Genomic DNA, 25,682 nt, shown 5'->3' with positions numbered 1-25,682 from the left:
TGATTTCATTTACAACATCTTGTTGGAGAATGTTTCATCATGAGAAGTGTTTAAAACAACAATGAAATAAATAAACGAGGGCAGAATCAAGATGTGATGGTTTTCTCTGGACACTGTTACCGTCTGGGGCTTGGTTGACTCAGTCAACACTGAGACCCTAGATCTTAGATGAGCAGTTTGCTCTGTTGGGCTACAGTCGATAGTTTTGCAGGAAGGCATTATTTCTAAGAACAAGCCAAGGTACTTAAACCCTGCACCAAAACTGCAGGCTTCTAGAGTGCATCATTATTTGTATTAAATTAGTAGACATAAAAATAAACCTTCCTTGGCTACAGCACAACTCAAATCTTGTCTATTTGAATTCAGCTTCACCTTCCTCAAATACTTAAGCTACCAGCCTTGTCCTTTCCCATATGAAGCCTCCTAATTCTGCCATTGAATGACATGTACAGTTGCAGAGGTCTGCCCTCTCTGAAGGCATGTCCCCAGTGTGTGCTGCCAGTGGCTTACCGACAATGTTTATGGGATCCCGTCAGGGTTTCGATCACAAAGCACTCTCCATCATTGAGACAGTATGCGAGGTCCTTGTCTCGGCAGGGTTTGAAGTGCTCAGAGCGCTCAGTGGAATATGTCGTTGTATCTGTTGAGGGAAATACACAAAGAATCAGCGTCAGCAGTGCATTCTGGGACTGAAGCAATGCAACTGGATAGGACCACTTTATGACTGAATGTTGTGCATCCCCCCAAATCCACATATTGAAACCTAATCACAATAAGATGGTATCAGGAGGTGGGCCTGTAGGAGATGACTGATTCATGAATGGGATTATTATTCATATAAAAGAAGCCCCAGAAAGCTCTGTCACCCATTCCAGTCATGTGAATACACAGCAAAAAGGCAGGGCTCTATGAACCATGAGAGTCCCCACCAGATACTGAATCTGCAGGCACCTTGATCTTGGACTTCCCAGCCTCCAAAACACCGGCCTTAAGAAAAGTCTGGTATTCAGTTATCTTATTTCTCCAGTAGATTTTAACAATTGGAATCACTGTAGAAGCCCCATCGGAGGACACATTAACAGTAAAAGCTGAATGATTCAACAAACATCTCAAATCTACCTTCATTAATTTCAGTTGTATGGAAACAAGTGTTATGGAAGCATCTCCTTCCCTTTGTTGTTGCCAAATGCCATGAAACATCTGATCCGTGCATATTGTGACTGTTCTGTGGAAACCAATGTCAGTTTCTCTGAGTTGTTTGTTTGTTTGTTTGTTTTTAGTTACAGGTCTAATTGGATAATTGCTGAACCAATTATTCTTTCACATTCTCCTTTCCTTATGTGATTAAAATGCAAATGTTCCAAATTCTTAAACAGAATCTCAAATGTGAAGAATATTTCTGGTAAATGTCTAACAGGACCAAATTATTGTCATTTTGTAAGCATTGTTTTAAACACTTGCTTTTAAAATCATAATTCCTTATAGTTTTAAGCGAAGCTGTTATGTCTACATCCTCTTCCCAAATATGAAACTAGCCATAAGTATGTAGTACGTACTGGACCCAGACTCTGTTATCACATGTAGAGACTTTCTAATTTCAGAGTTCTAGGCAACTAACATATTAGCACTAATTCTACCAATTCAAGAAAAATTATATTTAAACAGTCAAAGATGAAGAAATGATTCTGCATTTAAGCTCTCTTAATTTCCTTTTCATAGATCTAGATTAGTAATAATGGTCAATGGATTGGGTTATGGTACCGATTTAGTTACTTGAAGTCACTATGAGCCTCTTCCTGTTATCACCCAAACTGAGGAGAAAGTGATTGTCCTCAAAGGAAATCCACTCGTGTCCTTCACACATCTGAAAACCCTCAGTGGGTCCCATTCCCATAAGATTAACTCCAAATTCCTCAATGAAGGACCTAAGCCCTGTGGAATTTTGCCCTCTAGTATCATCTTCCTGTACTTTAAGACACACAACTTAATTTACAATTATGTTTCTATTTCCCCAAACACCAGGAGCTGTCACACTGCCCCTTCCTCCTGGACCATCTTTTTCTTTGCTGGAAGACATCCAAAATCCTACAGAGCTTATATTATTCTCCCATTTTGTCTCCCTAGTACCTTTTATCACTCACATCACTGCATTCAACATTCAACACTGCTAGTAGCTGTATGTTCACACATTTGTCTGTTCCTTTAGTCTGTGAGTTTCTTAAGGTCAGAGGTTGAGCCTTGAATCACAATCACAGTCCAAATGTCTTCAACAAATCTGATCATTCTAACACTACTAACAGTTTAAATGCCACCAGTAAAAGGTATGACCATTAAAGGCATTACAATGATATAAAAGCTAATGCACATCTTACAACAGTTAGATATAATTTCACATCAGTGTTACCATTTTAGTATGCCTACTTCAATATTGAGGGATATTGGAAAAACAAACATTGCCCTCAGACTCACATAAATCCTTACTCATATACTGCTCATATGCTGTAAGTACTGAAAATCCCACTTCTAATATCCTCTTTTTTTGGTGTACAACAGGAATTGATTTTTCTACTTCAAAATATCTGTTAATTCCTTGGCACAAAATAAAGGCTCTGCAAAACAGACACATTTTCCCTTTTCCAGGAGATCTCATCTACAGGGAAGATCTGTTATTCAAGACAGTATGTGATAAATAGTTACACAGAATCAATCTCTCTTTCTATGGGAAATATTTAAAATTCAAGAGCTCTAAACAAAATATTCAATATGGAACACCACACAGCTGATTGCTACTCTGCCTGCTGAAGTATATTAACTCATAATCAGTTAGCTAAGTTTTCCTTTAATTTCTTATTATCCATTTATTGATATTCACTAATCATTCCTCTAAGAACAGCTTTTCATTAACATAACCTACAGCATAAAAAGTGAGGTCCTTATTTTATAATCAGTGGTTTTAACAAGCTACAGACTCCAAGAGCAATACAATGGCAAAGCAATTACAATCAATTAGTTTCCATCTGACAATTGCTGTCTCCAGTGGTTACCTCCCCATTCTACCAACTGCCATCCCCATCACGTTATCATCTATCAGCACATTATAGAGGATCAGAGGCCCAAGTAAACACCTCTGCAAAGTCCAAAGTGGGAGAGTACAGAGATGTCAGACTTAATATGTACTCAAGTCTTCTATTTCCATAGCTTAGAGAATCCAAAAATAAATAAAACTATACATGCTTATACCTATGCAATGACTTGACTGAATTCAATACAACTCCACTGTTAAATATTTTTAATATCTTAATAAAACAGAATGCTAGGCTTGATCCTTCTATCAGTAAACTGCAATCATCAATAAATTTGAAACCTTAGAATTCACATGCCACCATACAGTATCCATAGATCACTACTCACCTAAAATCACAAAGTAAATATAACTCACCATGAGGTAAAAATTCCAAAATATGTCAATGGAAAGATAAGGCACCATTCCAAATATGTCAATGGAAAGATAAAAACATTTCTTAATGGAATCACTAGGCTGCTACACTAACTCTAAGACCACCTACATACTTTTGTTAAGTAGTAAATAAAGTAAGTAAATGGTATCTAATCACTATTAGGCTTTCTATCACTCATAACCCAAATAAAGCCCAACAAAGAGACAATAATAATTTTGGATGAACTCTCCAATATTTATATATCTGCCTATAAGTGCATGTATGTATATATTCAGTTAATTGGTTTACATATAAAATATATCATAAGCATTTAAAATAGATCATGAATGGAGGCACCTGGGTGACTTAGTCAGTTAAGGGTCTGACTTTGTCTCAGGTCATGATCTCACCATTTGAGAGTTTGAGCCCTGTGTTGGGCTCTATGCTGACAGCTCAGAGCCTAGAGCCTGCTTCAGATTCTGTGTTTCCCTCTGTCTCTCTGTCCCTCCCCTACTCGTGCTCTGTCTCTGTCTCTCTCAAAAACAATAAGCATTAAAAAAATTAAAAAACTGAACACAAATGGAAACAAAATAAATATAAAATATGAGGTGTTCTACTTTATTTTTCTTCTTGCCCTAAGGTGGTACGGTGTGCTTTAATATATCCAGGTGAGTATTTTGTTCTGAGGAGGAAACATGGGGCATTTAGGAGAATCACATAATAGATATGATCTAACTACAAACTCTCGTGGCCCTAAAAAACCTTCAGACACCTTAACAATCAAGCACAGAACTCTCATCTGTAAACTTACCCAACATCTTTGGAACCTGTGTATATAATTAAAATGGGTTCACTTTTACAATAGTCTAGTACACTAAACTGGCCACAGTATATGGTACTATTTTGTCATGTATTTAGAATTCAAAGGGCATTCTTCTGTTTCTAGGAAGGTAAGCTGATAAATATATTTAAGATAGAGCTTTTGATTGTCTTCAAAAAATCACCTGGATGAAAGTCCAGGTAAGTAAACTAAGATGGGAGGGGCCCTCTATTCCCATGAATTCCCATTTGCTTTTTGAGGCTCTCTTACTGCAGTGTACCTCCTTCTCAGGAATTCTCTCCACTGTATCAGCCCATGAATCTCCCAACTGACTAGGCCATAAGGTCCTGAGGGGACAGAGTAGGTCTTCACATCTCTGATCCAAAGTCTTACAGATGGCTTGACACAGAGATGAACCCAGTGTCTATGGAAAAATGGCCTTTTCATACACGAGCATTTTTCTGAACGTCCTGTGTGGAAAAGTATACATGCTTTTCATAAAAGGAAAACAGCATATGAATACATTTTTAGACATTCAGACTCAAGAAGAGCTCTAAAAGCAATTTAGATAAAGTGTACAGAAACTGATAAGAAGAGGGAAAAGTCAGCTCCATAGGAAGAGGAGATGGGAGGAGAAAAAAAATTAGGGAAGACAGTCTCAAAGAGAGGACAAAGGAATGTCCAAAGCTTCAGAAGAACAGAGATGGTGCTAAGGATGGGCCTTCCAAGCACCATGACCAAAGCTCAAGGTCTCAGGCTGAGAATGTGTGGTTGCTGGCATGAGCAACTAGTACCCATTCCTTTGGGGTCACAGGGGCTGTATAATTATCCAGACCACTCATCTCGCACATGTTATATGTAGTTTAATGTATTTTCTTATACTTTTATGGGTTTTGGTCTCTATCCCCAGAGAGGTCAGGGAGAGTGCTTTGCTTTTGAGTTTTGTATTCTTTCCATGCCATGTAGCATACATAGTAAGCAATCAGTACAGTAATTAAATGCACAGTGGAAAGTCATGGTGGTTAATTCATTAAAGGAAAAATTGGGAAGAAACTGTAAGGCTGGGAAACAGAAATCCCTGCAGATTTTGCAGTGAAAGTTAATTTTTTAATGAATTAAAACAATGATTTCCCCCCTTAAGTAGTAAGTTGAACCTGAATATTACTTATTGAGGCTTTCTTTGTTGCCAGCACAACCCTGCACACTGTGGGAATGGAGATTTTGTTGCACGAACAAGAGCATTAAATAGACTATTACAGATAATAGTTGCAGTAGATAATTGAAATAAAGGGAGAGCCTAATTCAAGCTACAGTTATCTCCAAAGGCATCCCAAAGGGTTGGCAGTGGAGCTCGGTCTTGAATGGGCATGATTTAATTGGCACAGGAGAAAGATTTCTAGATATGAAGAGCAAGAACACCTAGGGAAGGAAAACGATGGCAGGCAGCATAAACTCTAGACACATTCTGTACACTCCTGGCTTGCAAACGTCAGAGTCACCCAGCAGTTCATGCCTTCCCCACTGATTTCATGAGAATTCTCAAAGAAAAGTAAAGATGTAATCTAAAAGCTTTTAGGATTAGCAAAAACCTTTACAGGCTAGAACCCATTTTATATGGTCATGGACTCCAGTAGAGTCTTCCATGGGAATGGTGTCAATCAAACCCACTGTCATATATTACAATTCCCAGTTGAAATCTGCCATTTATTGGGCATCTCGTAAGGAGCACTGGCAGGAGACTGAGTTATAAAATATTTAATGGTCACGGAAAATTGCAAGAATGCAGTAGTGTTTGAAAGGAAACAAACCATTCCTCAGCCGGCAAGAGGCAAAGATAGCTTTCTTCCTGCTGCCAGAGACCAGACGTTGTTCATTTTGCTGGCATGGGAGAAATGGAAAGTGTGGGGCAAGGAATCTGAAAGTTCAGTGGAGTCACGGGGCTGCTGTGAGGACTGACAGTTGTTGATGCATCCCAGAGCCATCAGTTACCGTAGCAAATGTAGAAAGGGCCTTTATTAAATTTGTATAACATACTTGCCACCTTACTGTTTGAAATCTTGCTGCTAAAAACTGTAGCAGTTTAAATAAGCCTGCAAGAGACATAGCTTGTCGATGGAACTGCATTTATTTGGGAATCGTAGAGTTTATGCTACAGCTGAATATATTTCCTTCGACCTGCATGCATATACATGCCTATACAAACTGCTTTCAGCTATAATAGTTATAAAAGCAGCTTCTCTAAGGCCCTTGTCACAAGACCTTGGGCTTCTGATAGGCACTCTGCTGTACACTTCATAGACGCTATCTCTGCCCCACAAGTCACTCCACTGAAATGGCCTTTCTGTATCACTAGTTGCCTCTAAATCCAATGGATGTTTACACATTTTTCCTCATCGTCTCTGAACTCTCACAAGTACCTAACACTCTTAGCCACTCCCGCCTAGTTCACTGGCTTCCAGGTTATCACATAATGTTTATGTTCCTCTTGCTTTTTAGTCTTTGCCACCTGTCTCATGTAACTTAAAAGCAAGCCAGGTGGCTTAAGAACTAGTCTTCAAAGAACCCAGTGAAGAAATGGGCAGAAGATATGAACAGGCACTTCTCCAAAGAGGACATCCAGATGGCCAACAGACACATAAACGATGCTCAGCATCCCTCCTCATCAGGGAAATACAAATCAAAACCACACTGAGATACCACCTCACGCCAGTCAGAGTGGCTAAAATGAGCATATCAGAGAACTCTAGATGCTGGCGAGGTTGTGGAGACACGGGCACCCTCCTACACTGTTGGTGGGAATGTAAACTGGTACAGCCCCTCTGGAAAACAGTGTGGAGGTTCCTCAGGAAACTAACAATAGAACTCCCCTAGGACCCAGCAATAGCACTGCTAGGAATTTACCCAAGGGATACAGAAATGCTGAGGCATAGGAGCACATGTACCCCAATGTTCACAGCAGCACTCTCCACAATAGCTAAAACATGGAAAGAGCCTAAGTGTCCATCAACAGATGAATGGATCAAGAAGATGTGGTTTATCTCTACCATGGAATACTACATGGCAATGAGAGAGAATGAAATCTGGCCATGTGTAGCAACATGGATGGACCTTGAGGGTGTTATGCTGAGCGAAATAAGTCAGGCAGAGAAGGACAAATATCATATGTTTGCACGTATAGGAGGATTAGGAGGAACTTGACGGAGGACCAAGGGGGAGAAGAAGGGGGGAAATGGTGGGGGAAAGGGAGAGAGGCAAACCATGAGAGACTCTTGAATGCTGACAAAAACTGAGGACTGATGGATGTGGGGGGGGAGGGGGGATGGGCACGGAGGAGGACACTTGTGGGGATGAGCACTGAGTGTTATGTGGAAACTAATTTGACAATAAACTATTTGTAAAAAAAAAATAAAAATAAAATAAAATAAAATATTTGGTGATAAAAAAAAAGAACTAGTCTTTAAATAATTCCAAACATATATTCAACACAGTGCTAAGCATTTTCCACTAGCTATATTTTTTGGCTTTAAATAACACTGTAGGGGCACCTGAGTGGCTCAGTGGTTAAGCTTCCAACTCTTGATTTCAGCTCAGGTCATGATCTAACAGTTGGTGGGATCGAGCCCTGCATCTGGCTCTGAGCTGACAGCATGGGGCACACTTGGGATTCTCTCTCTCTCCTCTCTTTCCGTCCCTCCCCTGGTCATGCATACATGTTCTCTCTCTCTCTTTCTCAATAAATAAATAAACTTTAGAAAAAAAAACACTGAATTTATGCTATTATTTACTTTCTTTATTTTACAAAGGTAGAAATTAAGTCTTAAGAGAGTTACACCATTGGCCCAACGCCACATGACTCTTAGCTGATAGCTTCTGGACTCGACTCAATGAAGCCTGACTTATTCCACTATCCTGCTTCCCAAAGACCTTTTTTCCCCTGTTTTCCCACCCATTTTTACATATCTCCCAGGTGAGTGTTACTGCAGGAGTTGGTCCCATGACCAGCAGCATCAGCATTATCTGGGAATGAATTAGCAAAAATTTATGAGTCTCATCCTGAACTTACTACATCAGAAACTGAAACTGAGCGGTGGGGTGCTCTGTTAACAAGCTCTCCAGGTAATTCTCTGAGATCTAGCTACTTTGGGTGATCCTGTCTGATATCACTTACATGTCAACAACTCTCAAAGTTATACCTCTAGTCCACAGGTTTTTCTGAACCCAATCTTCCTACATTTTCTTCCTGATGGATATCACAAAGGCACCTAAAAAATAAACTTGTAGAAGGTCCAAGTCTTGTCCTTCTTCCCCAAACCTATTCTTCCTCCACAAACTGGTTCACAAACTGGTATGACTCAACTAGTCATACCATTGATCCCACTGACTCTGCACCAGCTATGGACAGATTTATTCTGATTAGTCCTGTCATTTCCACACTGTTCATTAAATATTTTGAATATCATCTCTGTGCACACTTGACAGGTAAAAGATTTGAATCTGGGAGAAATTTCTTGAGTAAACAAACATAAAAATATTTACTAAAGAGATTTATTTAATTTTCACTTGAACATATGAACTTGACCATGTTCACATGGACATTAAAAAATAAAAGTACTCTGATCTTTAGCAGTGAGCCTCAGGTCCATTCCTAGAAGTATAAACATGTCTTTTTTTTCTTTTATCATTTATCTCTAAACACATTATTACAGATATGGAGCTACAAGGTGGTGTTTACCTTATCATGCTAAAGGTATACATGGGCCAGTGATGTTGGTATCGCTGTTATCATTAGCACTTTTATAATATTCAGAAAGCAGGCATTAAGCACCTACTAGATGTCAAGCCCTTAGATAAATTCTAGGAATATAGAGATGACCTTGCCAGGTCCCTAGGAACTCAAAGTCTAGTTTAGGAAAAGGGTGGGGAACAGACATGTAAACAATTACATTGCAATTGTGAGTGATTTGAATGCTCTCAGAGGCAGGGATGAAGACTTACTGAAGTTCCAAACATTGACAGCTACTTCTAACTTGAGGATTTGGCCAAGGCTTTCAGTAGGAGGAGTTCACATTTCACATAGGCCTAAAACAATTAGAAATGTTTTGCCGTGTGGGCACCTGTTGGCGTGGATAGGTCAAAGGAACAGCATATATAAAGTCACAGAGTCCTAAACGGCCTGATTTTGTCCCATGTAATCGGAGCCCGACAAATATGAGGTAGGGACAGGGAAGTGAAGTCACAGGGGGCCTTCTGTGTTTGGCATGCGTGGGGAAACAAGTGAGAAAGTGTTCTGTAATTTTGTATAATGAGAACAAAAGTGGAGTTTTAGATAGCTCTCGTGTGTTGTCAAGGTGAGCGTGTCACCTACTGACTTACAGAAGCCTCTCAGTGGAGTTCAGGGAGACTGGATGGGAGGCTGTTACAAGGTGCATGTGGGAAATAAAGAGTTGAAGACATTGGAACACTGTCCTCAGCAGGGACAGCAGTCCCATTTTCAAAAGAACAAGAAATCAAATTCCAGTAGAAGGTTGCTTAGGGAACATAACGTGGAAAGGAGAGCTGAGGGATTTAGGTCTAAAATGGCATCTTATTAAAATCCCCTGATGCCCCTGATGTAGAAGATAGGCAGAGACCTGAAATCTGTTAGCTGAGGTCTCTAAGCTGGAGCAGCTTGAAAGGCCTCACCCAATAATCTCAGGACTCTTTTTCATTTTGGAAATCAAAATTGGCCAGTCTCCCACAAAGGGTAATGTTCTTTCCTCAGCTGATGGTATTAGAATTTCTAATACAGTTATAACGCTATTTGTAATTTCCAATGCTACTGCTCATGTGTAAGTAAGGGAATGTCTGAAAAAGTGGGAAATGACTCCTCTGACAGCCAGACTGTGATGTTTCCAAATAGTCCACTATGTACCCTGTGACTCCTATTTGGTACCAGACAGATGATAAGGCGACTTTGCATAAAACATCTAAGTACACCCCCATCTTCTAATAGTGTTAAGTAAGTGACCATTGCTTCTGTGTCAATGACAAGCTCTCCTTCAGTCCTCTTGCAAATGCAGGGAAAGAGACTAAAAGGAGACCATCATATAGTCCTCATCTCCTGTCTGGTTATAATGTGGATAATCCATTTGGAGGGTAGCATCTATAGGCAGGCCTATAAGGCATCATCTAGGTGAGATATGAGGGGAAGAAGTGGTAGATTTAAGAGAGATTTATGAAGTAGAATTCCCAGTATTTGGTGATTCACATGGAAGGTAAGGAGTAGGATGGCTACAAGGCTGATCTTAATTCCTTAGTTTCTAGATTAATACTGAGGAAGTTTAGAAACCCTGGTGCAGGGCATCTTGGATGTCAATTAGAGACTTCATGCAGGGGGATTTGAGCAGCAGTTACTTACCAATTAGAATAAAACAACTGCAATACTTTAACAGTTGATACAATTAACAAAGCATACTGCTGTATATCTCACCTTCGAAAACTGTCGTTAGCTGTCTTAGTTGTAACAACTGAAACTAGACAATCTTAGGATGAACAGGAAGCTTAGAAGTCAACATGTGATAACAATGCTTGAATAAATCTATCATTCAGACATAAATATCATTTTCATTTTGCAGAAGGAGAGCTGAAACACAGAGGGACCATGCAATATTCTTAGGATTTCACAGCTAGAAAATGGAAAGGCAGGAATGACTCCCACAGATGCACATTCTTCAGCATTCTGCAGTTCCACCTGCTCTGAGTCTTGGACTCTCTTAAGGTGTGTATATTCAAGCCTTTCCTTACTAAATTCCACTAGTCACTCTATTATGAGTGAGTGTAAGAACAATCGGGAAGCTATATTTTGCAGTAACCCATTCATCTTCTCATCCGTCGATCTGAGCACACAATGAAACACTGAGTAAGGTAGGCACTGGGAGAAGGTAGGTGGGTACAAAAACTAAAACAAAGACAGTACCTGACATTGGGAATTTCAATTACTGTCTCTTTCAAATTTAGTTTTCATGCTACTATGGCTTTGAAATAATGTCTAAACATTGACACTATTTTCCAGATTTCTTCATAAAAGTGAACATCATTCACTTCACGTATTTAAAATATTATTTTTCCCCTTAATATTTCTGGCTCTTGGTGAGGTCCTTTATTTTCATGTTCGGAAATTCAAGCACTTCTTTCTCTATATGGGTCATGATAAAGCCAGTGGCATTGCAGCCATATGGGCATTGCAGGCTTGGATCTGAACCCCAGCTTATGCATCCACTCACCATGTCAAATGTTTGAACAGAGTTCAAAGAGAGAGCAGCTCTGTCAACAGTGGCCTGGAACTCCACAGTCATTTCCACATAAGAAGGACTTGGAGAGTGGACTGAAGTGGGAACTAGACCCACCTTAATGCTGCTTTTGCACAGAAAACGTGTTTCTACTTCTATAATGTGTTTAATTGGGATCCTCGGAGAGACTGAGATCATAACTACCCTTCTACTGTTTTTATGAGCTTGTCTCGTTATATTCCACAGTTAAGTGTGATCACAGAGTGCTTGTCTTTCTGTCTGACTTATTTTACATAAAAGAATGCCTTCAATCCTGACCCCTGCTCCAGCCACCACCTCCATCATCCTTTGGTATTTTGTCTGTAACTCTGGGTGTGAAAAAAAGTCCATTAAGAGAAACTTATCGAAGAAAATGTCAAAGGCTTTAGTAGGTATTCACAGTGGCCGACTGCAGAAATTATAAAGATTGTATTAAAGGACTGGGAAAGACTAATGCATAGGTCTTCAAGTACAAGGACTATGTCTTCAAGCTGTCTTGTATCTGCAGCCCCCACCCTAGCTAGCAGAGTGCTAGCTGCACAAGAGAAGATAAAAAATGTTAAGTGAGGTGGAAGAGATACAAATTCCTAAAAAGTGTGGCAAGGAGAAGCCTACACAAGAAGGAGAGGAAATTTGAACATGTGGCCAATATATCATGACCAAGAAGGTAGGAAGGGAGAGCAGAAACACAAAAAGTAAGACTCCCTGGAAGTGTAAGACACATGAACTTCAACCTATCTACACGTAAAAAAAAAAGGGGGGGGGGTAAAGAGAAAAGTCCTAAAAGTGCTGACTAAATATATATAGGAAATCAATAATGCAGTATTAACCCCTAAAATGCCACATCTCTTCAAAACAAACTAAAATTCATTCAGTCACAGTGTCATTTATCATTTTAGCAACCTCCAGGTCTTAGTAATGGGCAATTAAGTTATAAAACAATTACATTTCCCCCCGAGTCTCCTACACATCATTCATTTAACTGCCTTAAAAAGTCTAGTCTTCGGTACCCCATTCACCTTCTTCTCAAGAGTACGCAGTACATGCCAAGCACAAGGGAGAAAACCATTTATTTGTACTGTACTGGAACTCAGCACTTTTTGCCTTAGGGTGTGGGAGCTAGTCTGTCTAGGCTTAAGTATCCAACCCAATGCTTTGCCATGTATGATCGCAAATGGAGTTTTGCATTCCAACTTTGCTACTTATTGGTATTTGAACACTGGTAAACTGAACACATGAAAACATTTAATTCATAGGGTTTCCTGAAGCCTAAATGAGAAAAAGGAACATTGCTCTGTAGTGGGTCTTGTCAAGAGTTGGGCACCACGCACTGTTTTCCCTTCTTTACCTTTTACTAAGTGAGTCAACATATATTTATTTAAGTATCCCCTAATATTCAATTCTGCAATGTCTCTGCATGAAGCCAATTAAAAGCATTTATCAATTTAGCAATCTATCATTGAACATCTACTACAAGACTCTTGGGCTCTGTACTAGTTCCTGGGGTAGAACTGAGGAACTCGGTTCTTAGACCATAAGGCATGTGACAGTCTCTCGGGAACTACTAGGTATATGTCACTGTCAGGTGCCCAGGCCATTCTGCTAAGTGCTGGGCAGGGGAAGAGGGTGGCAAATGTACTCCTAATACCCAGAGTTTGTGGTCTTCTTAGCACTTATTTGGCGACTGGACAGGGTTGTAGAATTTCAAATATAAAGATGCTCTTCTCAGGGCAACTTGTAGATTTCCCATTTGCTACTAAAGAAACTGGATTAGTAAAGAGGGAAATGGCTTCACCAATTATCAGAAACATGATGATGTCACAAGTGTACAGCCTCCAACTCTACTATGCCTTGGATCTCAGGAAAACAATTAAGACCTTTCTGCATTATTCTTCAAAAGGTTTTGCCTATAAGGGCTGTGTCTGGGTGGCTCAGTCAGTTAAGCATCCGACTTCAGCTCACGTCATGATCTCATGATTCGTAAGTGCCCACATCAGGTTCTATGTTGACAGCTCAGAGCCTGGAGCCTGCTTCGGAATCTGTGACTCCCTTCTCTACGTTCCTCTCCTGCTCATACTCTGCCTCTGTCTCTCAAAAAATAAATAAATGTTAAAAAAATAAAAAAAGGTTTTGTCTATGTTTTTGTCTTTTTCCAGAGAAGAGAGGGAAACCTGTTTCATTCATTTATCGCAGTCTTACTAATCTGTGGCAATATAGGCAAGAGATAGATTGTTAGAAAACACATGGTACAAAGGAAAGATTGATCAATCTTATTTGACTCTTGGCTCAGCCATGTCCACCTGCTTTTCATCAAGCCCTTAATTTTTCTAAATTTCATCTATAAAATATGATTATAATATTATTTATTATTCATTTTCATAAGAGTTGAAAGTGCCCAATGCATACAATACATTGTAAATATTAATTTTATCTTATATGTTTTCTTTTTTAAAACTCTCTACTTGATTACAAACTTCTCCAAAGAGTGAATATATATCACATTAAAGAATCTTCAACATCATTGGTCATTTGGTCATCATGGAAATAAAAATCAAGACCATTGTGAAATACCACTTTATCCACCACCAGAATGGACAATAATGACTGTTGGCAAGGAGAATGTGAAGAAGCTTGAAAACACATACCCTGCCAGTAGGAAATGAAAATGGTGTGGTGGCCTTGGAAAATAGTTTAACAATTTTCAAGATGTCAAACAGATGAACCAGCAATTCTACTCTTAGATGTATAACCCAAGAGAATCAAAAACAAATTTTAATGCAAAACAAATATTCATACTTTAATATTAATGTTTATAGAAGCATTATCTACAGACTAAACATGGAAGCACCAAGTGATGTGCAGATAGAAATATGTGGTATGTCCAGACAATAGGATATTATCTACCAATAATAGTAGTGAACTACTGATATACGCTACAGCCCGGATGAATCTTAGAAGTGTTATGCTTAGTGGAAAAAGCTAGACATAAGGATGTATCATACGATTCCATTCATATGAAATATCTTCATTAGGCAAATTCATGGAGACATAATGTAAATTAGGGGTTGTTAGAGGGTGGGAGGTGTGAAAGCATTCCTTCCCTGTCTTTCAATCTCGGTTTTTCATATTCCCTCTTTAGTATTTCCAGTTTCTTAATAGGTAAAGGGGGAAGATATAGTTCAATATTTTAGATTCTTCAAATAAAAATCACAGTTGATTTCATGCTATGCCTTTGAAAGAAAGGGAACACACATTGCAAACCATTAGAGAAAAAAGGAGGAAAACCCATCGTGTACTCCCCCAAAGCTCCTTGCATTATTATTGACAAAACTTTAGTCCCAAACCTCTGTTTCAGAACAAATATTGTTTTGAGAAAATTGGTCCATTCTCTGTGACTGTTGGAAAGCAATTAAAGCTGAAATCAAATAACTATAATCATCTGTTCATTTCTGACCCTTATCTCTCCATTTGCAGAAAGAGCTGCTATGTATTAAAGTGTTTGTGGATCATTCAATAATTTAGGTACTAGGGAAAATGGTGGTTTTTGAAAGCAGTGAGGAGACAATTTGGAATTTTTAACAGAGATTCCAAATAAGGTACAGATAAGAGGCTACCAACCCTCCAAATTTTGCTTCTGTAATGGCGGATCATGAGATTGCCCCGTCTCTACATTGGCTTGAGCTATTTCCCAATCAGCACTGCAAAGTAGATACATAATCACCCTCTTTGACACCTTAAGATTTGGCAAAGGAAAAATAGTGTCTGTCCTTCCCACACTGGGACTCCATATATTATTTTCTCTTCATTCTGGTGTACTTTTTCTTGTACACACCTAGTAACATCCACTTTCATCCATCCTAGCTGGTGAGCCTTATCCAAGAATCAGATTTAGTTCATATAGAACAGGGGTCAGGAAAGTGGCTCCTTGGGCCAAATCTTGGCTACAATCTGTTTTTGTAAATAAAATTGTATAGGAACAGAGCTAAATTCATTTGTATGGCTGCTTCTGAGGTACAATTAGTTAAGCAGTTGTGACAGAGTCCACATGGCCTACAAATCCTAAAATATTTACCAACTGGTCCTTTACAGAGAAAGTTTGCCAATTCCTATTATAAAAGACTAGGGATGGTGGCTTTCTTATAAATTATGTATTTGATATATTTGAACTATTAAAAATGCTTGACATTGACTTAAGATTTTGGTGGTGTATATATTTCAAATAAATATGCATATGCAGGAGAGGCATAGACAAAAACTAACCACTAGGTTTTGGAGTAAGACACACTTGACTTTGATCCCAGTTCTGATATTAAACTAGCTGTATGATCTTGGAGAGGTTACTTAACTTATTTAAGTTTCCTCAGTTTCCTTATCTGTAAAATGGGAATGATGAAAGTACCTATTTGTGTCAATTAGTGTGAATTTTGGCTGAGAATACAAAAAAAAAATAAAAACAAAAACCTCAACACATATGGCTTCATTCAGAAGGAAGAATAACATTATCTCACTTAATAACAAGTAGTTCCTGTGTTGTCTAATTCAGTAGCTTAATGGGATCCTCAGGGATCCAGGAGTCATTTTGCTCAGCTATCACTAGCTTTATCCTTCTGCTAGGCTTCCTCATCTCAGGTAGCTTCCATGATTTTAGGCATTGCATCCGGACATAATGTTACATAAAACTGCATACCTGCCCACTCTTAAACAGTCTCCAGCCTGGCATTCCTCGGATTAGTTTAGTAAAGCACCTGGCCACGTCATGAGTACAGCAGACTGATGATCAGAGCAAAACTGGAATTCAGATTGAAGGGGAGGTCATAGAAAATAAAACTGTGAGCAGGTAACCAACATGAACTCATCAGTTAATTTTTTGTGAGTATTCAATAAAGTAATGCAAGTAAAACACATAGTCTGTGTTCAATAAATGTTGGGTTTGCCTTAGGGCTGTGATATCGTCATTTTGTTGGATTTGTTGGTAGCATTCTTTCAAAATGTATTGAATTAATGGTTATTGAGAATTTAAGAAGAAATGCAAATTATTCCTTTAGACAACTGAAAAATTTCCAGGATCTAGTGAGACTGGATGGTTATCATTACTCAAACACAGACTCCTCTGCAGCTTCGCTGCACCATACACTCACGCATCAGTGTGATTGGTGTCCATCCCATATTAAGGGTGTATCAAATACTTATATATACCAAGGTCATTCAGTGTAATTAACTGCAAAGTAAACTTAATCGAGGTAAATCAGTGTGATTTCTTTACAAAATAACTTGCTGAATGCCCATAATTAATAAAAAGTAATACCCCCCCCCTTAACTCCTCCTTAATTCTTGCTTGGCCCAGGCATATTTTCTTGAACTATTATATTGCAGCCTCGCTTATCTGCCCTCAAAAACAAAGCATTCCATATTGCGGCTGTCACAGTCTTTATCACACTGCTCTGTAAATGCCAGTTTACATGTTTCTCTCTCCTTCACTAGACTGCAAACTTTGAAAGGACAAGTCCTGATACATGCTATATTCTTCTTTCATGGTTTGGGGAAAGAAACAATCACTGAATGTAAATGCCCATGGAGAATGTCTGTATGGAGAGGCCACTACCTTAATCTACACTTCTGGCCATGCAGGAACTCTTGTCTATACTCTGTAGATCAAAAGGCCCATCATTCCTCAATCTTTCCCTTCTAGTGTCTTCAGCTTGAAGGGAACCATCCAAAAATCTGTTGTCTTTCCCTTCTCTCTCCCTGTCCGGGTCAAGACATATTCCACAGAGGACAAGAGGAAATAGATAGACTGAGCCCCCTCCCAAAATTAAGAATCAATGCAGGGTATAAATATGAGCCAGAAAGGCCTACCTATAGATATTCTGGGCGGGTGCTGAGAAGACCCCAGGAACTCAAATTGCTACACTATGAAATATTTATTTAAAACTATCCTCCCCCCAAAAACACAAACCTTAGCTCTAGATACAATGGTCACACACAATGTGAAAGAAAATGTCCTTGGAGAATATTGTTAACTGCAGAGCTTGGAAAGGCCCCCCTCCTCTGCAATGAGAAATGTACTGGGAAAGTGCCTCCATGTTGCAGTATTCTCCCATTAGGTTCTTCCTTTTGAAATTCCACCCATTTCACCACATCCAACTCAGAATCAGTTCACTTGTGCACTCATCCCCAGTCCTTCCTCCTGGCATTAACCTTGGCTTCTTCTCTGCTTCCTCAGCATGCTGCTGCTATCTTTATTATAACACACATCACTCTGTCTTGAGTGCCAGCTATTTTTATGAGTATTTGTTATTCCTGCCTTTCCAATAGGAAGATCGTGATCTCCTTGAGGGAAGGGGCCATGATTTACTCATCTTTTCTTATCCCCTTCCCACAGACCACCTACCTTAATATAGAAGCAAAGGCAGGGATATATTTTGATCAAAAAGCATATCTGAATATGTTCTTTCCACTATACTTTGTTGAAAAACTTGTAAATAGACTATATCCCTTATGCAAGTAGGATTTTGAAAAATGAAAAATTATGTTAAAGAACCTGATTGTTTATCCTTTCTATATGATTGCCTATATAAGAAGAAAAACATTTTGTTGCTGTTAGGGTGAGGATATTACACCAAATATAAATGCCTATGTTTGCCTCGTTCTGTTTCTTGTGAAGACATACGTATCCTTCTAATTTAAAAATTGCCTGAAGAGATTGGATTTTGGCCAAAAGTGTTAGATCACAAAAGTCAGTTTTTCTCTCTATATGGCCTTTCCAAGCACTCAAGACCAAAAGATCACAAACTGATCACATTAGAGCCATCAAAGATAAGAAAAGTGACTGTCCCTGTGATATTAATCTCATGCCAGTACAGAGATAAGGTAATGTGAAATCTCCCCCATTTTTGGCTTATCCACGAAAGGAAAGCTTCCACAAAGGTTAGATGTGATTCCAAATGTAACACTGTGCTGCCTCGTAAGGTGGTAGATGTCCCATCATTGCAGGTATGTAAGCACAGGATGGCCTGGTTACAAATCTCGCACATTCTGAAAGGATTTCATCCATTGGACATAGCATTGCAGTAGAGAGCCACGGAAGTCCCTTCCAGACGTCTGTCTGTAAGAGATCATGCCTGGATTTAAGCTACGAGGCAGACGAGAAGAGAAACCGTTGGCTCCCGAGTCTCCTTGCTCCCCATGGCACCGACATCCGATAGGCAGGTGGTAGTGTCACGATGCTACACAAATTCAAGGCGGAGGCTTCCAGGCTCAAACACAGCATGTACCCAACACACTGGCACAGTGTCTTAGTCAAAAATTAGAGCTGTGAAAACTGATTAATTTTGCACCCAACTGAAATTCTATTTCACAGCAAAGCAGTTCCCCCAGCTGTGAAAGGATGAACACTATGGCTCCAAAGAAATCAATGATCCCTCTCTGGCACTTAAAGCATCCTTACGATTCCCTCTGGGTGACAGACAACTTCACAGGAACATTGTCTTGATAAATCAAACCTCAAGCATTCCTTACCAGGAGGCAGACAACTGCCCGTGAAAGCCATGCACTTCTCTGCCTTAAGTACTCGCATGCTCTCTGCCAAGAGAGCAGCACAGAGGTCACAGGTCAAGGCCTCTGTCTGCTTTTGCTCATACACACTTATTATGTACAGCTTGCTGTCTCCTGCACGCAGCCAGTCAGTCCTGCATGGGGATCATACTGTCCAAATGTTTGAGGGCTACTCAGCGCAGAACAGCAACATGTACACATTCTGGCTCCAATTGTGGGGAACATTTATTTTTAGCCACCTCCACAAATAGGTTGAATGGTTTAAGGGAGCCTTTTCCAAAAAAGTTCTAAGGAAAAGTTATGCTGCATCATGCCAGAAAATATAGGAAGAGAAAACAAAAACAATAAAAACAGGTCTTCAGTGGGGAATGACTAGGTTAAAACATTTTCTTTCTTTCTGATGTCTCTAACCCTTTGGATATGGTAATGTTAGTGCAGATCTTCAAGAGGCGAATTTAGGAAGCACATTTCACAGCTTATTTGACCATGGAAACCTTTGTTCCCGGGTCTCATTGAAATTTTAGTTCCACAGTAACATAGTTTAGAAAATGCTGAGTTAAAAGAAAACCCATGGATCTACAGCCATAGGGGAATATTAATTGTGTGGTCTAGAAAGTATCAGAGAACCAAAGCTTTTTACACAATTCAGAAGCTGGTAAAAATAGCATTCGACCGGGTTCCTTTTTCATGAAAAGCTAGGGGAGCCTATACAATCACCTTGACTTGCATGAGGGCCAGGTCAAGAGTAAAATAGAGAGAAGGGGAGGCGTAAAAGGGGTTGGTGCTGGAGATCAAAGCAAGAACAGACTAACCGAGTCCAGCAGGTATTTCTGGGCCCAGGCAGTGGCAGGAGGGATCTTGCCATGTCTATACTGGACCAGAGAATCCCTAGGACAGCAATAAATAGAAATGGGCCCGGTTTTAGAGCTGTAAGATACAGCTGATTAAGATTCTATTATACAAGTCTAATCACTGCAGATAATGAGATTACTGTGCAGTAAATACAAAGGCCAGGAAACAAGAGAGACAAGCTTGGGATGCTGTTCAGTAGAAAACACAGACTGAACCACTGCATGGCCAGGGCCAGGACGTTAAATGAAGGAGAGGGCAACAGATTCATTCCCTCAATCACATCTGCTGAAGGCTGTCAACAATGCCATTTTAAGAGAAATATACATTGTGCCCAGTACCCCAGTTCGATTGTGGTACTTCAGATATGAAGTTGGTGTGTATTTCCACTGACTGCTTAGGAAACCAGATGGATAAACATGCAGCCTCAGTCAAGGATCCGGTGCCCAGGGCAGGACAACAGAGGAGAAAAGCATTATTGACCACAAAGTTTCAACATACATCTAATTTTTGCCCTAGGAATTTACATGGAATCTGCCTAGAGGAAACCATCCTAAATGTAGAAAAATGGTTTTGTCTCAAAGTACGTACTGTTATTTTACCTATATGAGTGGGAATGTTAAAGCCACACACATTTCCAATAATAGGATAGTTAAATAAATTACACTGTAGTCACAGAGTGGGATTCTATTCAGTTATGAAAAAGTGATGCTATAAAGCATCTGTTAACTGGATTATAAACTTGGTTATAATACAGTTAGAAAAACAAAAAAAATAAAAAATATAAGCATTTTATATAATCATGACCATGAAAAAATTAAGATAAGCATTGCAAACATGACTGAAAAATATAACAAAACAGTACCAACTGTGACAGTAAGAGTTGTACAACTAAACATGATTATACATGACCCTTCTCTTTCAATTTTTTCACAAGTTTAAAATTTTTCTTTTACAGATACCACTTTCTCTTGTGAAGCAAAATATAAAATAAGGTTAGTCCAGGAAAGGACTATTTTTTTTAAATGTTTTATTTATTTCTAGGAGAAAGAGAGAGAGAGACAGCGTGAGCAGGGAAGGGTCAGAGAGAGGGAATGACAGACTCTGAAACAGGCTCCAGGCTCTGAGCTGGCAGTCAGCACAGAGCCCAACACGGGGCTCAAACCCACGAACCGCGAGATCATGACCTAAGCGAAAGTCGACTAAGCCACACAGGCGCCCCAGGAAAGGACTATTTTTAAAGAATTGAACTAGACTTTACTATAAGATGTTCCTCACGATAGATGATTTTTTAGGAAACAATCGCATAAGTGGAAAATAACCATAGCCAAAAATTCTTATTAGCTATAAAAAATGTCAACAGGAAGGAGTAGCAAGAGAATGAATGGACACTGAGGAATCCATACCTCAGGTGTACTCCAGAGACTGGGTGTGTCTCAGGATGAACACGTGAGGATGAACCACAATCCAAAGCTACAGATACCCAGGCCACACAGGGCCTGAAGCCAAGAGCACAGGTCTCCAGCTTCCTGTAATGGGCAACCCACAGTGAGGGTTCCATGGCCAGCAATCTAGCTTGCAAGAAGTCTCTTTTACCTGATGATATGTAAGGAAAGACATGGAAGGGGATCTAAGTGACAGGGCCAAAGTGAATGCACATTAGACCTTTGGTTTTGGAGCCAGAGATGTCATGTGCCTGTGTGGTTACTATGAAGGAATAAAATAGATTCTCCTATGTGGTCAATCAAATTAGTCTCATTCTATGGAGCCACTATTAATTTGGCAAAAGATAGAAAAATGGTCTTGTCTTTGCTCTTGAGATATATGACATATAAACTCTCTAACTCCTATTCAGGATGTATTCTTTTTACTCCATCCCCCGCTAATAATGTGCCCCTTAAATATATAATTTCGTCATTATTTTTTTAAATCTAAACAAATCACTTCCCTTTATTTTAGATGATTGAGACAAAAAGAAGAAAAAAAATACTGTAGAAATGTTAATTAACTATACTCCCAGAAAAGGTGAGACTCTTATAAGAGAGCATGGTGGATATAGGATTAACAAAAATTCATCTTAGAGGCATAATTCTGTTTTTTTTAAAGCTTGTTTTTCAGTAAAAAGCAGCTCCTCAATGAAGGGGCATTCTGACACTAGCTAAGGAGAAAAGAAGCCACTCTAAAAATACCTCAGGAAAAATGGAAAGAGCTGACATATCCTTCCAGGCTCCTGGAAGAGCCGTCTTTGGGACAGTGCGGCCCTCAGCTGTCCAGTTGCTTTATCGTCCACTCTGCTTTACACAACTATGCTTTTTGGGGCTAGGGAAATGGCTCCAATTTTAAGTCTGGGTGAACTTTCTTTCATTTCTTAAGATGGATTAGTTACAAAAAAGCATCACAAATGAGTTCCAACAGCAGAATCTATAGAATTCCAAAAATACACGGTGCTAAAGCAATCTTCAAGGATAAATACATTCGAAGTTTAAACTCCTGGCTCATCAGTTTCTCCTCTGCTCCCACATATTCCCTTCTGGCACCAGCACTTGAATAGTGTCATCTGTTCTTTCATTTACTCAAATGATTGTTTTGAGTGATGATGTGCCAGGCACTCCGAAGATCTATGTGAAAATCACTGACGATTACACATGGCAAAGCTTCCTAAAATTCACCCTAAGGCAAATTATAGGCCCCTAACCCTATAGCTATGGTGAGATAAACAGAAACTGAGAAATCCTCATTCCATCTATTTACAGAGTTGACTAGAGCCCACAGGAGTGGTGGTCTATGAACTATCTTTTATTATATTCATAGATTGAATAGAGGTTGGTCAACCAACCAATTAGTAAAAAAGTATGGATTTAACTCCTGAGTCTAAAAGGCTACACTAGTCACTGAGGTGTTTGGCTGAAGGTCTTAGTCCTTGAGGACACACAAGATAAAAATATCCAAACAGGATCCTAGTCCAAAATACTAGTGAAGATATTGACCTATCTCCTAGCAAATGTTGTTTTCATGAATGTCTAAGCCAGACTACTGACTTCCATAAAAATGTATATGGGATCTTTGTTTGGGAGAAAGAATCTGTTATTTACTGAGATCTATTCCTTATACCATGTTATGGATTATACTGTGACCCATCCCCAAATTTACAGGTTAAATCTGTAATCCCCAATGTAAATGCATTTGCAGATTGGTCCTCAAAGAAGGTGATTAAGATTAAATAAGTCATAAGAGTGAGTCCCTGTTTCAACAAGACTAGTGTCCTTTTAACAAGAAGAAATGTCAGAAATATATGCATATAGAGAATGGGCCATGGTGAAGACACAGCAAAGTGGCCATCTTCAAGCCAAGGGTAGTCCCCTGGCTTGATCTTGCATTTCCAACCTCCAGGACTGTGAGAAAATAAATTTCTGCTGTTGAAGCCACCCAGTTGTTGGTATTTTGTTAAGGCCGCCCTAGAGTACTATATGATGATTCATGAACTATATATGTTAGTCTATATAAGAGAACATATCTAGTATATGTCAGACATCATGTGAACACAAAGAAAAGTACTTGAAGCAATTGTATTTGGTTTGCAGTTACAGCCTAGGCATAACTGCTTTGTGATCAGGAAGATGAGGGTTCCTAAGTCTCCATGATTTAGTCATATCTCTGCCTACTCCAAAGCTAACCTATTTGGGAGTTTCACATTAAAACAGTTAAGGAAATTAGTGTTAATGAAGACAACAGATTTTCTTTAAGGGGAGATTGTTTTTAATCCCTGCCTTTCTCTTATTTTCTTGCTTATGGTCCCAGTTATCTTCAAATGAAAGTTCAGGCCCACTTACTGCTAAAGCAGCTTTTCCTACAGGCAAATCAGAAATGGCAGACAGCATACCTGTGCTAAGTCAAGTGCATCCACCTGGCCATTATATGATTTCTACCTGTTTACCAAAGATGGCCTGCCATGGACTGGCTTTATAATCTCATATTCTATTTCTATCCTAATTTTGCTTTAGGGCTGAGAGTCTAAGAGCCGAGGATCCTAATAATTTGGCATTCTTCTTAGTTCTTGTTTCCCATACTATACAGCCTGGATGATTTCCGTCAGTCGAGGGTCTCCCTTCCAATAAACTGGGGACTTCAAGAATTACTTCCTAGCTTTGGGGCTCCTGGGTGGCTCAATGAGTTAAGTGTCTGACTTCAGCTCAGGTCATGATCTTGTGGTTCGTGGGTTCGAGCCCCACGTCAGGCTCTGTGCTCACAGCTAGCTCAGAGCCTGGAGCGTGTTTCAGATTCTGTGTCTCCCTCTCTCTCTGACCCTCCCCTGCTCACGCTGTCTCTTTCTCTCTCAGAAATAAATAAAACATTTAAAAAAAAAAAAAAAGAATTACTTCCTAGCTTTAATACCAACCTTTACTAATTAATATGTATCAGATAATATGCTAAATTGTCTTTAGAGTTACTTTATTTTTAAATAATTCTTTGAGGTAGATATAAGTTTTATCATCATTTCATTTTAAAGTTTATTTATTTATTTTAGAGAGAAAGAGAGAGAGAGATAGGGAGAGAAGGTGAGGCCACAGAGAGGGAGACAGAGAATCCCAAGTAGACTCGGCACTGTGAGCACAAAGCCCGATGTAGGGCTTGAACTTATGAACTATAAGATCATGACCTGTGCCAAAACCAAGGGTTGGATGCTTAAAAGACTAAGCCACCCAGGTGCCCCTATCACAATTTTAAAGAAACAAAAATTGAAGGTTTAAGTCACTTGGAAAAAAATCACAACTTAAACGAGAGATTTCTGATACTGGCCAAAATGTAGTAACATGGAACAGTTTATCTGTCTGCCTCAGATAAGTAGGAAAAAGAGATAAAAATACATAAAACAATGTTGATCAATATTTTATATATCTGGCAAAGAAGAAAAGTGAGTGCTGGAAATGCAAAACCAAATAAAAGATGGAAATTACAATGTCTAAGATAAATATACTGGATGGAACTAAAGATGTATTATCCATTCCATCACAGAAGAAAAAAGCAGAGTGTGGTTCCTGAATAAACAGCAGTACAAAATAGAATGAAGCATCAGTAAAATGTGGGACCTCTTTAAGCTGCAAATCAGGCTTATAATCTATGTGAAAATAATTGGAGCTTGCCAATAAGAGAAAGGCTGAAAATATTTTAAAACAAAATAGTCAAAAATTTTAAAATTTCAATGAAAACAGTAAGCCCATAGAATCAAGATGCTCAACAAATCCCATTAAAGATGAAGAAAACTATGTAAAGGCACATCATAGCCAACTTTCTACAAAACCAGCAATAAATAAAAAATCTTATAAACAGCCAATAAGAAAACATAGGTACCAAAGAAAAAGATAAGAATGACAAAAAGATTTCTGTCTGAAACACTGGAATTTTGATTAAAAAAAAAAGAAAAATAAAGACAAGCAAGCAAAAATAGTTGACCTGGGATTCTTGACCCAGGAAAAATAGTTTTTGAAAATAGAAGTGACATAAAGCCAATTTCCGACATACAGTTGCTGAGAGATTTATCAGCAGCAGAGTTATACCACAGGAAATAAAGAATGGCTTTCAGGTAGAAGAAAGATATCAGCTGGAAATTTAAATAAACATAAAGAAATAGAGGGCACTGGAAATGGCAACTGAGTGGGTAAATATAAAGACTTTTTTTCTTTTTATTAAATATCTAGAAATATGATCAATCATTTA

The 25,682-nt window shown here is 39.0% G+C and overlaps 1 protein-coding gene across 1 annotated transcript in view; it reads right to left on the bottom strand.

Moving 5' to 3' along the window:
- Positions 1–506: 506 nt before the first annotated feature.
- Positions 507–25,682, bottom strand: part of LOC120247292 (pro-neuregulin-3, membrane-bound isoform) — a 463,653-nt gene continuing 438,477 nt past the window's right edge. Inside the window, exon 2 of the mRNA XM_039255141.1 lies at positions 507–640. Coding sequence (XP_039111072.1) covers positions 507–640 — 134 coding nt within the window. The remainder of the gene's footprint in view (positions 641–25,682) is intronic.

The sequence above is a fragment of the Hyaena hyaena genome, unplaced genomic scaffold, assembly GCF_003009895.1.
Source record: "Hyaena hyaena isolate Hyena2069 unplaced genomic scaffold, ASM300989v1 scaffold_512, whole genome shotgun sequence".
Classification (NCBI taxonomy): domain Eukaryota; kingdom Metazoa; phylum Chordata; class Mammalia; order Carnivora; family Hyaenidae; genus Hyaena; species Hyaena hyaena.
The sequence above is the reverse complement of the archived record's forward strand: the minus strand, read 5'-3'. Positions and strand labels throughout refer to the sequence as shown.